The sequence below is a fragment of the Protopterus annectens genome, chromosome 2.part2 (assembly GCF_019279795.1).
Source record: "Protopterus annectens isolate FY-2018-M chromosome 2.part2, PAN1.0, whole genome shotgun sequence".
In the NCBI taxonomy this organism is placed as follows: Eukaryota; Metazoa; Chordata; order Ceratodontiformes; family Protopteridae; genus Protopterus; species Protopterus annectens.
Genome location: NC_056730.1, coordinates 321,309,833 through 321,322,918, shown reverse-complemented (window position 1 = coordinate 321,322,918; position 13,086 = coordinate 321,309,833). Strand labels below are relative to the sequence as shown.

Below are 13,086 nucleotides of genomic sequence, written 5' to 3'. Positions count from 1 at the left end.
AATGTGTGGAAATGAAATCTGTATCTCTGGGATACTATATTTAAAACCCATTTGTCCTGGGTTATGAGTTCCAGTTCTTTGCATGAAGAGCAATCTTTCCCCCCAAATGGGCGGTTAAAAGATAAGTGCTTGGGAATTTTAAAAGGAAGTAATTGAGACTGTTTACCATGGGGGGTGTATTGTTATTTCCAGACTTGGAAGTGGAGGCCCACCACTACTTAGTTCTGAGAGTCCCCTCAGACTGAAACCTGGGGTTTTTGCTCTGTCTGGGTTTGGCTTGAGAGGATCTGGAAGGGGCTGGAAAGGACCAATTCTTAGTAGGCCAGTGCCTGCTAAATCTTGGAGGTTGCACTTGTAAAAAATCTTTAACAGTTTGCATAGATTTTGTTTTATCTTCCACCTTTTTAAGAACTTCTTCAGCCTTATTGCCAAACAGGCGGTCCTGATTTAAAGGAGCATCCAGCAATTAAGCTTTAACATGATCAGGCAAACATTGCTCCTTAAGCGAAGCATGCCTTCTAAGCACAGACCCAGTAACAGCAGCCCTGCAAGAGGCCTCTAAAAAATCAAAACCATATTGCAAAGTATGTTTTCCAACTTGTTCAGCAGAATGCATTAAATCCTCTAAATCTTTATTTTCCACACAGTCAGGAATCAACATCATTTTCTGTTTAAGCAGTCCAACAATATGCTGTTGATATTTTAACATATGAAATTGGCAGTTTAAAGCTATCCAGCACCCTGGAGTCTCCATCAGAAGGGGTAGGATTTTTAACAGTAGAAGCCTTAATGCCCTTGGGCCCCTGAGAAATGGTTTCTGGATCTGCAGGATTTTTGAAAAGGAACTTGTGAGACTCAGGAACCCTGTAGTATCTGTCAGGTTTACTAGGAGCCAGAGGCAGGGAATCAGGGGTCAGACTGGATTCTGAGAACACATCATCAACAATGTCTAGTACAAGAGGTATAGCCAAAGGCCTATGCTGAGGTAGAAGAAGGAAATCCCTAAGCCTCTTTTTTGAATTAGAAAATTCCTGGTGTTTCCAGTGGAAATGCTCCCTTAAAGTATGTAAAGTTTCCCCAAAAAAATAATCCTCAGGAGAGGAAGCAGAGGGAATGGAATCCTCTGCATCAGAATCTTCATAAGTAGGTATGGACAAATCCAGGTCATTAGAAGAGTCAGAAGAAATAGAATCCTGATCAGAAGATTCATAATCAAGCTCAGCCCTAGGCCTCTTAGAAGGGGGGGGGGGTTGACTACCCCTGATTAGAGTAATTAGATCTTCAGCTATTTTTATCATTTGTTTTTTAGGCATAGGGGCCTAAACATGTGGCCTGGGCATTGTTTTTTTAGACATGGATCGAGATTTTGGACTTAGTATGAAGGCAGTGTCGATTTAATATGCAAGTCTGTAGGCCTCCACAGCGGCTCCGGACCCATCCAGGGTAGAGACATCCGCGGGTTCCATAGGTGAAGTATCTCGCGGCATACCGGACTCTGAATGGGTCTCAGTAGAGGCCTGTGAATCGGAAGTATCGGGTATCAGGGGCTGTGAAAGTGCCTCACTGAGTACCGGCGAACTGGCAACTGGCTTAGGAGAAGCGACGTTGGCAGTTTTGGATCTCGGCGGCCTGTCTTATTTTTGAGTTTTTTTCGGAATCCCGGAAGTCGGATAGCTAACCGACGACATTTCTGCATAATTAAACCAAGAACCAAAATATTTAGAGGCAAAAATGTACCAATGACGGATAGTGTGCTGATTAAATAAAGCATAAAACTGATAGCAAGGTACGTCATGGTCAGGGCCTAGGCAAGGAATACAGTAATAATGAAAATCTTTATGAGGTATTTGCTTTCCACAAGTAATGCAATTATTAACTTTTACTGACATTGGTAAGGAGCAAGAAAAAGTTTCCCCAACAGGGTACTTAGCTTTAAGTTGAAGACTTTGGTTCTGAAACTCGAAAACGAAAATTTCAGGAGTCGGCCGACCAGCACTTGCGAACTGCTTCTGGTTCAGGCACTGCATAGCAAGAAAGACTGATGCAATGGCATTGGCTGCATGTTTTATACCCCTGACGGCCTGACGTCATGGAAGAAGGAACAGAAACCAACGCAGGACCCAAGACTTTTTTAATCAGGCCGACTGAGGGCAACCTGTCAGCAGATTACCCAAATGTAATGACGGCAACAGTGAAACACGAAGAACATCTGCAGTCATTTCTTTGGTGCCATAAACTACTATTGGAAATCTGAATATAACCACAACACAGTACTGCCACTGTTATATTGGTTGCTAAAGGAAAATATTCCTTTGCAGTGGGAAGGAAATGCATTTAAGAAATGTGAAGTGTTATTAGCATATACAATATCTGCCACATAGTCTTACTTACGATGCTTCTTGTGATTCAATATGTTACGCCCTGAGTTAAAGAAAGACTTGCATTACTTATGTAAAACAGTCTCCACAACACAGAAAGAATATTCACAAACTAAAAATAAGTTAAGTCTTTGATTTTCTGGTGTAGATCATTTAAGTTGGTCGATTATCAAAGGCTATTGTTAACATTATTTGGAGAATGAGTCTGCCTGCCCACCATAGCAGCAGAATGTAATCAGAGATGGGCAATTGTCCCACCAGTATATGGATTTTCAGACAGAAGAGATGATGTTGAAAGACCCCAGTAATATAAATGATCTCTCAAACACTTCTTTACCAGAAATTATTAAAAAAATAACAAAAGGTATAACTAAGTACATAAATGCTGTTATAGATGAAAAATTTCAAGAAATTTCAGTACAGGCTAAAATGATAGCCAGAATTATAAGAAATGACCAAATGGGCAAGAGTACAGTAATTGAGGGTTAGCCTCATACAGTAGTAAAAACCTTAAAAGTACTTTACAAAAGAAGATTTGAATTGCCTGTAAAGAACGGTTGTGTCTATTGTGAAACAACAGTTATTATGCTCAGGGAAATGAAAAAGCAGCAGAACAGTCACATGTTGGTAGTACAAAAAAAAAGAATGACCCTAGCATGAAAGACAATATGACAACCAAAACAACATGAAGCGATTAAGTATACATGTAAAGCATACATGCATTCTATGTTAGCTATACCAGATGTTTAACAAACATCCATCACTATATCACTGCTAATTGTCAGGAGGATGTTCAAAAAGCCTGAGTACTGACTTTGCAAGTCCATTTACGATTGTGAGGATGCACATTCAAGAATTATAAAAGGAATCAAGCTTATAGTGCTTTGTAAAAGTACGTACAAGAAACAAGTTGCAGACTCCAACATACTTTTAGAATCTAACCCTTTCCAAAAAATCCAGAGATGAAGCCAAGGCCCTGGTAGAGTGGACCTTGACCTTGACCCTGCCTAGAATATATCTGTTGTGGTGAGTACAACAGAAGGTAATAGTCCTAGACAGCCATTTACAAATAGTCTGGTTTGACACAAGTTGTCTCTTCTTAACTTCACATGAAATCATCTGAAGCTCTGAAGGATTTAGTTCTGTCAAGAAAGTACTCAAGATGTCTGTGAACATTCAAGGTACGGAGTATCCTTTCTCCCTCATTTTTGGGTTCAGAAAAGAAAACAGGCAGACGGATATAGTTTGGATTAAAGTAAACTCGGATACTACTTTATGCAAAAAAGAATTAGTTCTCAAAAAAAAAAAAAAAAATTAAAAATAAATAAATAAATAAATAAATAAATAAATAAATAAATAAATAAAACTGTCCCTTTTGGAAAATGAGAAAGAGTTGACTCAGCATAAGAGCTTGCAATGCAGATATTCTTCCTGCTGAGGTCAGAACAATCTGTAAAACGGTTTTCCATGTTAAGAATTTGACATCAGCCAGGTTAGCTGGAACAAATGGTTATCATCTGTAACACAAAATTAAGATCCCAAGGAGGGGGCAACACCCCCTTCAAAAGCATTTTGACATAAGAATGCATTGAAAGAGGAAATCCATGGGCAGAAATGCTGAAATAGCCAATAATTTAACCTTGACAGAGGAGCAAGATAGGCCATAAAACAGTAAGTAACTCACACAAATATTGTAAAACTATAGAACAACTAGCCCTGAATGGGTACTGGTTATATTGCAGGCACCAATGGGAAAACCCTTTCTATTTACTACTATATGATTCTCTAGTGACGGCTTTCTTACCTCCATTAGTGGCCTACTGCACATCCTCAGTAAATGAGTGCCTAAAGGGAATTAAGACACTATCATCCAGTAATAAAAAAGAAAAAGAACAAGTCTTCAGAGTTGAGTGCAGCAAAAATGCTTTATTTACAAAAACACACACATTGAGCACTTTCATCCACAGGTACTAGGACTTCTTCAGAACAATATAAATTGCAACAGACTAAATTTTATTCTTATTTTTATTACTGGTTTGTGCTTGTGGTTACCCTATCATCCAGGCTGTCAGCTGAACCGGAACGGTGTTGGAGTGTAACACACACACCTATTGTTGTGAGAGTAGATCCAGTCTGTTTGATAGCTTGTGATAACTGCCCCTAGCCATTTACAAAAGAAGGGGGAACCACTGTTGCCTGGGCCAGAAGGGAGAGACAGCAATGATCATCGGGGATTTCTTCTGAATCTTCAGAAGTACCCCAGATACTGGAAAGGGTGGAAAAATATAAAGGAACATTCCTGCCAAAGAAAAGAAAAAGCATCTGTCTTCCAAGTTTCTTGCATGCAGTCCTGGACCAGAATGTTTCCAGCTGATTTGTTATAGAGGAGGCAAACAGGTTTACTTGAGAAACTGCCAACAGATGGACCGAATCTTGGAAGATCCTTGATCTAGTTTCCATTCACGATGGTTTGCCCTTGTCTGCTCATCATGTCTGCTACACAATTTTTCTCGGACAGAATGTAGGATGCCTTTACAGTGAGATTCTGCTGTGAAGGTAAAACCCAAGCCTGCATGGCTAGTTTGATGAGGGGGATATGATCTGGTTCCCCCTTGCTTGCTGATGTACCATATGACTGTGGTATTGTCTGTAACAACTTGAAGAGGTCCAGTGAGGCAAAGATGATTCAAAGAGTTGAGTGCCTTGATCACAGCATTATCTTTTTGATATTAATGTGCTCGTGACTATCCTTGGTGTACACTACACCTTGTATTTTTATCCTCCGTAAAATTGCTCCGCAAGCAAAGTCCAAGGCATCTGTGGTGACTACTCTGGAAAAAGGAGGGAGGAGGGGAGACGTGGATTTAGGGATCACTGCTGTCTCCACTAAGTATTTCTCCTCTGACAACCCCCTGCACTGGGATTTGAAAAGGCAAGGGTGTTGGTGCTGGAACCAAAGAGACTTCAGATACCACTGCTTTCTCATGTGAAGCCTTGCCGTGGGTATCATAAGAATTACAGAAACAATGAAAACCAAAATTCTGAAGTATTCCTTACAGTGACAGAAGTCTGTGTGAAAAACCTTAGAAACTGATCTAGATATAGACCCCCCCCCGGGGGGGGGGGTTCTTTGAACTCTGCTGCCTGTGTCTGTCTGAAATCACAGAAACATAATCCTATGAGAAGGAATCAAGAAAGACTTCTGAATGTTCTCTTGGAATCCCACCTTGTGCATGAGATCTCTCATTCAAGACAGATTCCTAACACTTTGAAAAAGGCTCCGCAAAGATAAGCAAGTCATCTAAATATGGAAAAATGCAATAATCTATAATTGGAGCTAGACACTTTGTGAACACTGTTGGTTCAATGGATAGTCCAAAGGATAAGGCAGGGAAGTGATAATGTGATACAGACACATACCCACAAGAAATGCCTGAAGTCTGTATGAATAGGGATGTGATAACAAGCATCGTTTTAAATCTAATGTTACAAGTGAACTTCAATGAGGAAGAAGACATCAGGTTGTGTAGTGACATCATTTAGAATGTAGGCACCATCACAAACAGGTTTAGGAAAGAAAAATCCAGAATGGTTTCCAGGCGTTTTCTTTCTTTCTTTCTTTGGCACTAAAAACATCCTTGAAGAAAAACTCTCTTTCCCACCTGGGAAGGGGTAACTGGTTCTATGACTGCCTGGGACAGCATGTGATGAAGGACAGGTGGAAACAAGAGCCTGATCTGGAGGATGAGGAATTACACCCTGGAAAGGAGGAATTTCCTCCCACTACCATCTGTAACCTTGACGAACAATCTTAAGAACAAATTTGTCTGAAGCTATCTGTTGCCAAAGAGAAAAGTAGAGATTCAGACTTTCAGGAGGAACAATAGCCCATTGGTGAGAAGGGAAACAAAGTCTCTTAAATAGCCATTCCAACTTAATGGACTGTTGTTGGTTTTGGGAGTTTCAAGAAATCTTAGAAACCCCCCTTCCATTCATCATAATCACCTGTTTACCTTCATTTTATTGAGTCTGCTTTTGTTTCTTACAAAAACTGGATGTGGGTTTGGAGAATCCCTTGAAAAATTTGGAAAAGTAGGGCTAAAAAATGATTCCATGTATCAGGTCACCCCTTTCATCACACTTTTTTTTGATCACCTCTGCAGAAAAGGGGCCAAAATCTAAACCTGTAGCCAAAGGACAATTTAAAATCTCATTTTAACATCATCTGGGAGGTTCTGAAAATGCAGCCATGCAAACCTCCTCATAACAGTACCAGTGGCCATAGCCCATGCTGTAAACTACAAATAGTAACTTGAACATTAGAAAAAATTGTTTGTTTGTCTTTTCAGCTTTTTCTGGTTAGGGGTTGCCACAGCGTAACTCCGGTCCGCTAATGATTGGCAGTAGATTTTTATGCTGAAATTAAATTATTTAAAGCAGACTTTTCCAAACTGCAGACAAAACATTCCTCATAGTTTCACAGTTAGTCAGAACAAACCTTAACATACGAGGCTGACAATTCATAATTCTGAAAATTAAAGTTGAAGAAGCATGCACTTTTTCCCTATACTTATCAATAATCTCTCCATCCTTATCAGAAAGAGTATAACTGCAACTAACTAAATGCAGAGGGACTAATTAAAAATATAGCTGCTGGATCAGATTTGGAAGAGTGTATAAGACTGACGAACTTTATATATTCTATCTGCCCTTTTAGGGGCAGGTGGATGGCTATCATAAAATTGAAGGCAATAACACACAAACACATCCTCCAAAGCTAGGAGAACTGTAGGAAAGTGTGGATGTTTTGGAAATTTCTTCAGTAACAGCTCATGGTAATTTCTGAGGGACTGAGAAAACTCAATGTTCTCCTACTGAAAACACTGGCACATTCTAGAAATACTTTCAAAGAAAGAGAACCTCCCACAGGGAGAGTTAAAAAGCTGGAGCTCCCGACTGCCGACTCAAAAGCTCGAGAGTAAAGCTTTCCGCCCCAGGCCACCTCATATCCCATCTCCTATATATACCACCCTGAGAGATCGAGTTACCTCCTATAACGTTTGTAAGTAATAACAGCTTATAAGAAACAGTAAAAAACTGAAAAAACAGAAACAACAACAAACAGAAGAAAGAGAAGGGGATCCTGAAACAAGAAAAATGCCTAATAGCATATAGCTAAAGAAAGAAGTGGTAGAAAGAGGAAAGGATCACAACGCCTCTTCAGGGTCTGTCCAGGCCAGGGGGAAGAAGTGGGGGTGGAAGAGAGAGAAGAGAAGAACTAACATGCAACGTTAGCGTTATAACAACACTTCTACTATATATATGTAAGTTCCCTTCGCCTTTCATCTTTTGGGATGGGACGCCGTCCTAGCCTTGTCCCCCTGGTGGAACGAACAGACAGACAGACTCCTGAGACCAGTGGGAAATTAGCTCTGCTCTATGCCTAAACTATAAATCAATATAAAAAAAAAGTGAAAAGAAGCCCAAGTAGCCGCTGCCTGCTGTGTGTCAATAGGCAGTCTGGTCTGTCTTGGGAGAGAAAGTAGCCAAGCTCTGGTGGAATGGGCTTTAGGCTTATTAGGCAGTTTTTTGGGTGTCTAATCTCATAACAAGGGTAATCAGAGATGTTAGCCATCTGGATAAAGATACCTTTGAAACTGGTCAAAGGAACTAGAACCCAGATTCACAAAAGCTCAAAAAAAGAAAAAAGGATGCAGAGCAGAAAGGAAGGCCTTGTCAGGGCCAATGAGAGGCAATGAGGATCAATGAGGCCTTCTGAGCCGATAGCTTTTCGTGTTACTGGAGAGATCAGTGAGAAAGGAGGAAATGCAGAAAGTCCTCAACAAAGCGTCCCTGCTGGGTTGGCCTGTCACCTGGTAAAAGGGAATAGAGTTTCCTCTGCACTTGCTGTTTTTGGGAGTAGCAAAAGCTGAATAGCACATCCAGTTTTTCCTTTTTCCAATAGGGAAGAATGGATTTGCAGCGTGACATCGAAGTATTATTTTCTTGACCCGATCTGTTCAAGATACTGAGATCCAAAATTGGTCTCAGTCCCCTGTTTCTTTTGAACTAAAAGAACCTTAGTAGATTTCGGCTGAATAGCTCTTTTTTCCAAAAGCTTTGAAATTTCATCCCCTTTGGGGTGGGACATCTGGAAGGGATTTTTTGACTGATTTGATTTGAGAAGAGAAAGAATAGAGAATATAACCCGAATGAAATGATGGACCCATACCATTTGTCTTCCAAGGATAATAGCCAGGCTTCTGGGTACAGTGACAATCTTCCCCCTGCTCCTCTCGAAGATGGGCAGTGGGCAGCTTCTCAGGGATGCTGGCCTTTGGGTAAGGCCTAGAAGAAAGAAAAAGGGAGCTCCGGCGAAGAAGGGTCTTGCCATCAGTCTAGCACCTAGTCAGGGTTTCTTTCACTTGTGGACCAAAAGAGATGATCCATCAAAGTTAGGTTCCATAAAATTGCGCCTCGCATCAGGCATGCCTGCAGTAAACCTACCCTCTTTCTCTCTGGCTCTGCCCATCAGCCGCACATAAGGAGAGGCGCGTGGGAGGAGTTGGAAATAAATTTAAGATAGCCAGCTGCGTGTTCATTTTTGATCAAGTCCTTTGAAGACAAGTGAAATGGCACAGGTAATTTAGCGAAACATAAGTAAAAGTCGCTGAGGAGAACATCTGTCTGATGGCTGTGATGAATTTGGAGGGTCTCCTGGGGAGTGGGTCCCACTGAATCAGGAAGCGCCCATGCTTTTTAGAACTCAAGAGAGGAAAGAGTTGATGGACGGGGCAGGCACGCACCGGACTGATGTCACTGATGAGTCGGGCTGGGCATCTGGAGCAGACAACAGTGACTTGTCGACTCACACCCTCTGAAGGTCATGTCATGACAGGACAGCCTTGACCTAGAGGAATGAGACCTTGGGCTCGTTCAGACAGCAGGGGAGATCCTGGAGCGAATGACAGCGAGAGCGGAAGACCCTCGATGCCTGGAGGGCTTCCCTGTTGAGACAGACAGGGAATCCTCAGGCTTCAACACCTCTCAGAATAGCTTGCTTTTCTTTCCTGCAGGACCCTGGGGCTGAAGCCATGGCAAACAGCACAGGAGTCCTGAACTAAAAGTTCTTTTAAAAAAAAAGGAAAAAAAATTTAGTCGGGGATAAAGTTCAGTGAACCTAGCTTTCCTTGGAGTCTGAATCAGAAGTCTGAGAAGGAATCCCTGTATCTGTCCCTTCATTCTCCTATCTAGATTCTGAATTTTGAATCTCTTCAGGAAAGGAGGTACCTCTCTTTCTTTTACAAGAAACTATTGCACAAGAAGGATCAATAGCCTGAATTAAACCAGACTCAGTAAACTTCTCCTGTTGAAGGAAAATTGAGGAGGAGCAGATACATGCTTAGTTTTTGTTTTCTTTTTGACAGGAAACACGGGGCCAACCATCTTATTAAATGCAGCATCTGCTTCCCCAGGGATGGGCACAACATTCTGACAAAACAGGGAAGCCTTCCATGTTCCTTCACCCAGGACCAAAAACAGGAATCTCCTTTGCCCACTGAGGGGACCCCTACAGCTGCACAGGAACTGGCTAACCCCTGGTCCATAATGGATGCACATGCTACATCAGAGGGATCTAGGGTAAAAGATGAGTGGTCTGAGGTACAACTTTGGCCACAGCATAAGTCACCCACCTGTGACTGAGGCAAACTGCTAGCCTGATGTGATGGCAAGGGCTGTTTGCTTAACTTTCTCTTTTTGTGACTGGAAGAAGGATCAACAATGGTCCAGACAGATTGTTCATTGGTCAAAGCCAGAGTCCAAAGTTGAAAATGATGCCTCTTTCCCATGGAAAACAAACTGCAAAAAGCACTTTAAAACACTTTACTGACTCCACAAAGTAAAATAAACAGTTTCTCCACAGAAAAAAATGTTTTTTTTTTCATTTACTTTAAACAACTTTTAAATTGACAGGAAAAAAAGAATGCTCCTGTTTAAAAGTACAGTACAGTCTCATGACAGTTTATCAAAACACAAACTCCTAACTTTAAAATAACTTTCATGAAGAAGAATAGGTCCACAGATGTTTACTAGGCTAACAACCACAAAGGCCTTTATAAGCCTAGCCATGCACCCCAAATATCTGACAAGTTCTGATACCCTTGATAAGTGTAATCATGGGCTTGACAGATGAACCATTTACATATTGCCTGTGTCCATTAGAGACATAGGTGCTGTCACTATATGGTAAGATTAAAACAGCCAAACATCTGTGGGTTCTATTCAAGCAGCTTTATTATGTACAAATAAAATCAGGATTGAGGCTTAATAACTTTCACTTTGAGAAACTTGTAAACTAGCTATCACACTCATACATGCTCATACTCTGGCTGCACTCTCAAAATGGCACTGAAGCTAGCACGTACTTGCTACATATATGCACATGCTGTCCTTGGAAATGCTTCTTAAAAGTACAACACACACACACTATTCTACAGGTATCAAACCAGGGATGAATTTCCTGTTCCTCATCCAATTGTCCAGGTTGCATTTGAATTGGGTTAGGGAGGAATGCTGCTTCAAATGGATGGGGAGCCTGTTCCAGACATGGGGTAATCTCTGGGATCCATGCCTGTCTCTCAAGCAGGTCCTATTTATATCACAGACAAGATTTAAGTCTTTAGAATGGGTAATTTTGGTACTGTCTGTTTTGTAGATATGCAGGAGGTCCATCAGATTGGGGTCTGACAAGACCCTGTACGTCAGGCATATATCTACCTTCAAAGCATGTAGGAGACAGAACACAGGAATAGAGTGTTGAGGCGGTCTGCATAGTACATTTTACTTACACCCTGTACTCTTTTAGCGAGGAACCTCTGTGGACGTTCCAATTGTTGGATATGCCTGGTTAGGTACATACCAAAGGGAGCATTGTACTCAATGATAGGTCTGATGAATGCAGACTGCAGTGGAACAATGACTTCCTTGGACTTAGATGCCATACTTTTGTTTATAAGTTGTGCAGCACAGAAGGATTTCCTCACCACTGCAGACGCATGATGATCAAAGTCTAGATTACTATCTGCGTGCGTCCCTAAGTCCATGACTACTGGGTCAACATTAAGGGGTGTGTTGTCAATATGATAATTATCAGGAGTGAATATCTTCCTGAAGGATAGTATGCATTTCTTGGCATTTAGTTTTAGTCTATGGCTCTGACATCAGTTGTTTGTCTGTGTCAGCCCCTCCTAAAGAGCATTTGTGTCAGTGCTGGATTCAATGACAAGCTCCTAATTTGCAGTCATGTGCAAATTTAGTTAGCCAGAGACTACTGACATTGGCCTTGACTTCAGAGAAGTAAATGCCAAAAAGAAGCAGTCCAAGGGCTGATCCCTTAGGGCACCACTTGTGACTGGCCTCTTTGTAGAGTTTAATTCTCCAGTTCTAACTTCCCGTGTCTTGTTTGTGAGCCATGCCCATGGAGTAGTCAAAAGTTGCCCTTTTAACAAATCTACATGAAAATGGATGAGTATTCCAAGAAAGATGAACATGTACCATGCATATATGATATACCTACAAAGGTGAAAGGGAAGTGGATAGCATGGGCCACATCAAGGAGGACATGGCAGCAAAGCTACTTAGGAAAACGATAAAGCAGGACAACAATATGTAAGGTGACACATTGCAAATATATGTGTAGACCACATAGGGTGGTGTTGAAGTCAACCCAAACTACACTGAAGTGCATGACCAATGTATGTCCAATGGGCAGAGTGTACTGCCAATGTCAACAAAAATGGCCATGTATAAATCACACACATACACAGTATTGTGCAATCATATAACAGCAACAAGCATAAATATGGTCGAGAGAATAACATCAAAGTTTTGAAGGTTTGAAACAGCAATAAAAAAAAGAAAAATTTTTTTTTACATTTATGCAGGAGGACAAGCCCCCCCATGCACCCCACACCCCCTGCTAATTAAATATGCCAACTCCGAGAACACACTACAATGAAAAGAAGGGCTGCATTGATAATAAACATAAATTAAAGAATGGAAGTTTTTTTTTCCTGCCAAAGGGAACTTATGTGCCCAGGAAAGTAGCAGCACAAGCTGACCACCAATCCTTGAAAGCTTCAAAGGAGCGTATTCTTCAGAGGCAGTAAAGCTCTGAAGAGCTTGGCATACAAGCTTGCCTTTTGGTCAGTTCAGTATGAGTGGTATATTCCCATGAACAGCTTGGGGAACATTCAACAGATGATTACAAATAATACTTAACAAATTTGCTTAGGTGGGGAGACCGAAGTCTTAGGTAGAGAAATATAATTCAAAATAAAGAGCTGAATGAAGAACATATGTTTTGATCTGAAGTACTGTCTCCTTTCTTTTGAATTTGTAACTACAATCTGCAGTTCTTTTTCCATTTCCTCTGACACTGATGATTACTTTTCAAAGTGCAAAAATATGAGTACCTGTGGAAGCTGGGGACTCTGTCTTCCAATCAAATCCCACTTTCCATCACGTACTCTGTAGCCACTTACTACTTGACCTAAAAAAGATCAAATAAGTAGTTTCTATTAATTTTTATCAGTAATCTTGACTAGGCTAATAACTCGGACTTTACACATAGCTAAAATTATTTTAATTTTGTCTACTCTTCATGCATATTGGCTTAAATAGAAACAAAATAACATACAATACATCT

At 40.9% G+C, this 13,086-nt stretch overlaps 1 protein-coding gene across 1 annotated transcript in view; it reads right to left on the bottom strand.

Annotated features, from left to right (window-relative positions):
* The window catches only part of PAM (peptidylglycine alpha-amidating monooxygenase), a 2,584,515-nt gene that overhangs the window by 809,186 nt on the left and 1,762,243 nt on the right, over nt 1-13,086 (bottom strand). Inside the window, exon 14 of the mRNA XM_044063879.1 lies at nt 12,854-12,930. Coding sequence (XP_043919814.1) covers nt 12,854-12,930 — 77 coding nt within the window. The remainder of the gene's footprint in view (nt 1-12,853; nt 12,931-13,086) is intronic.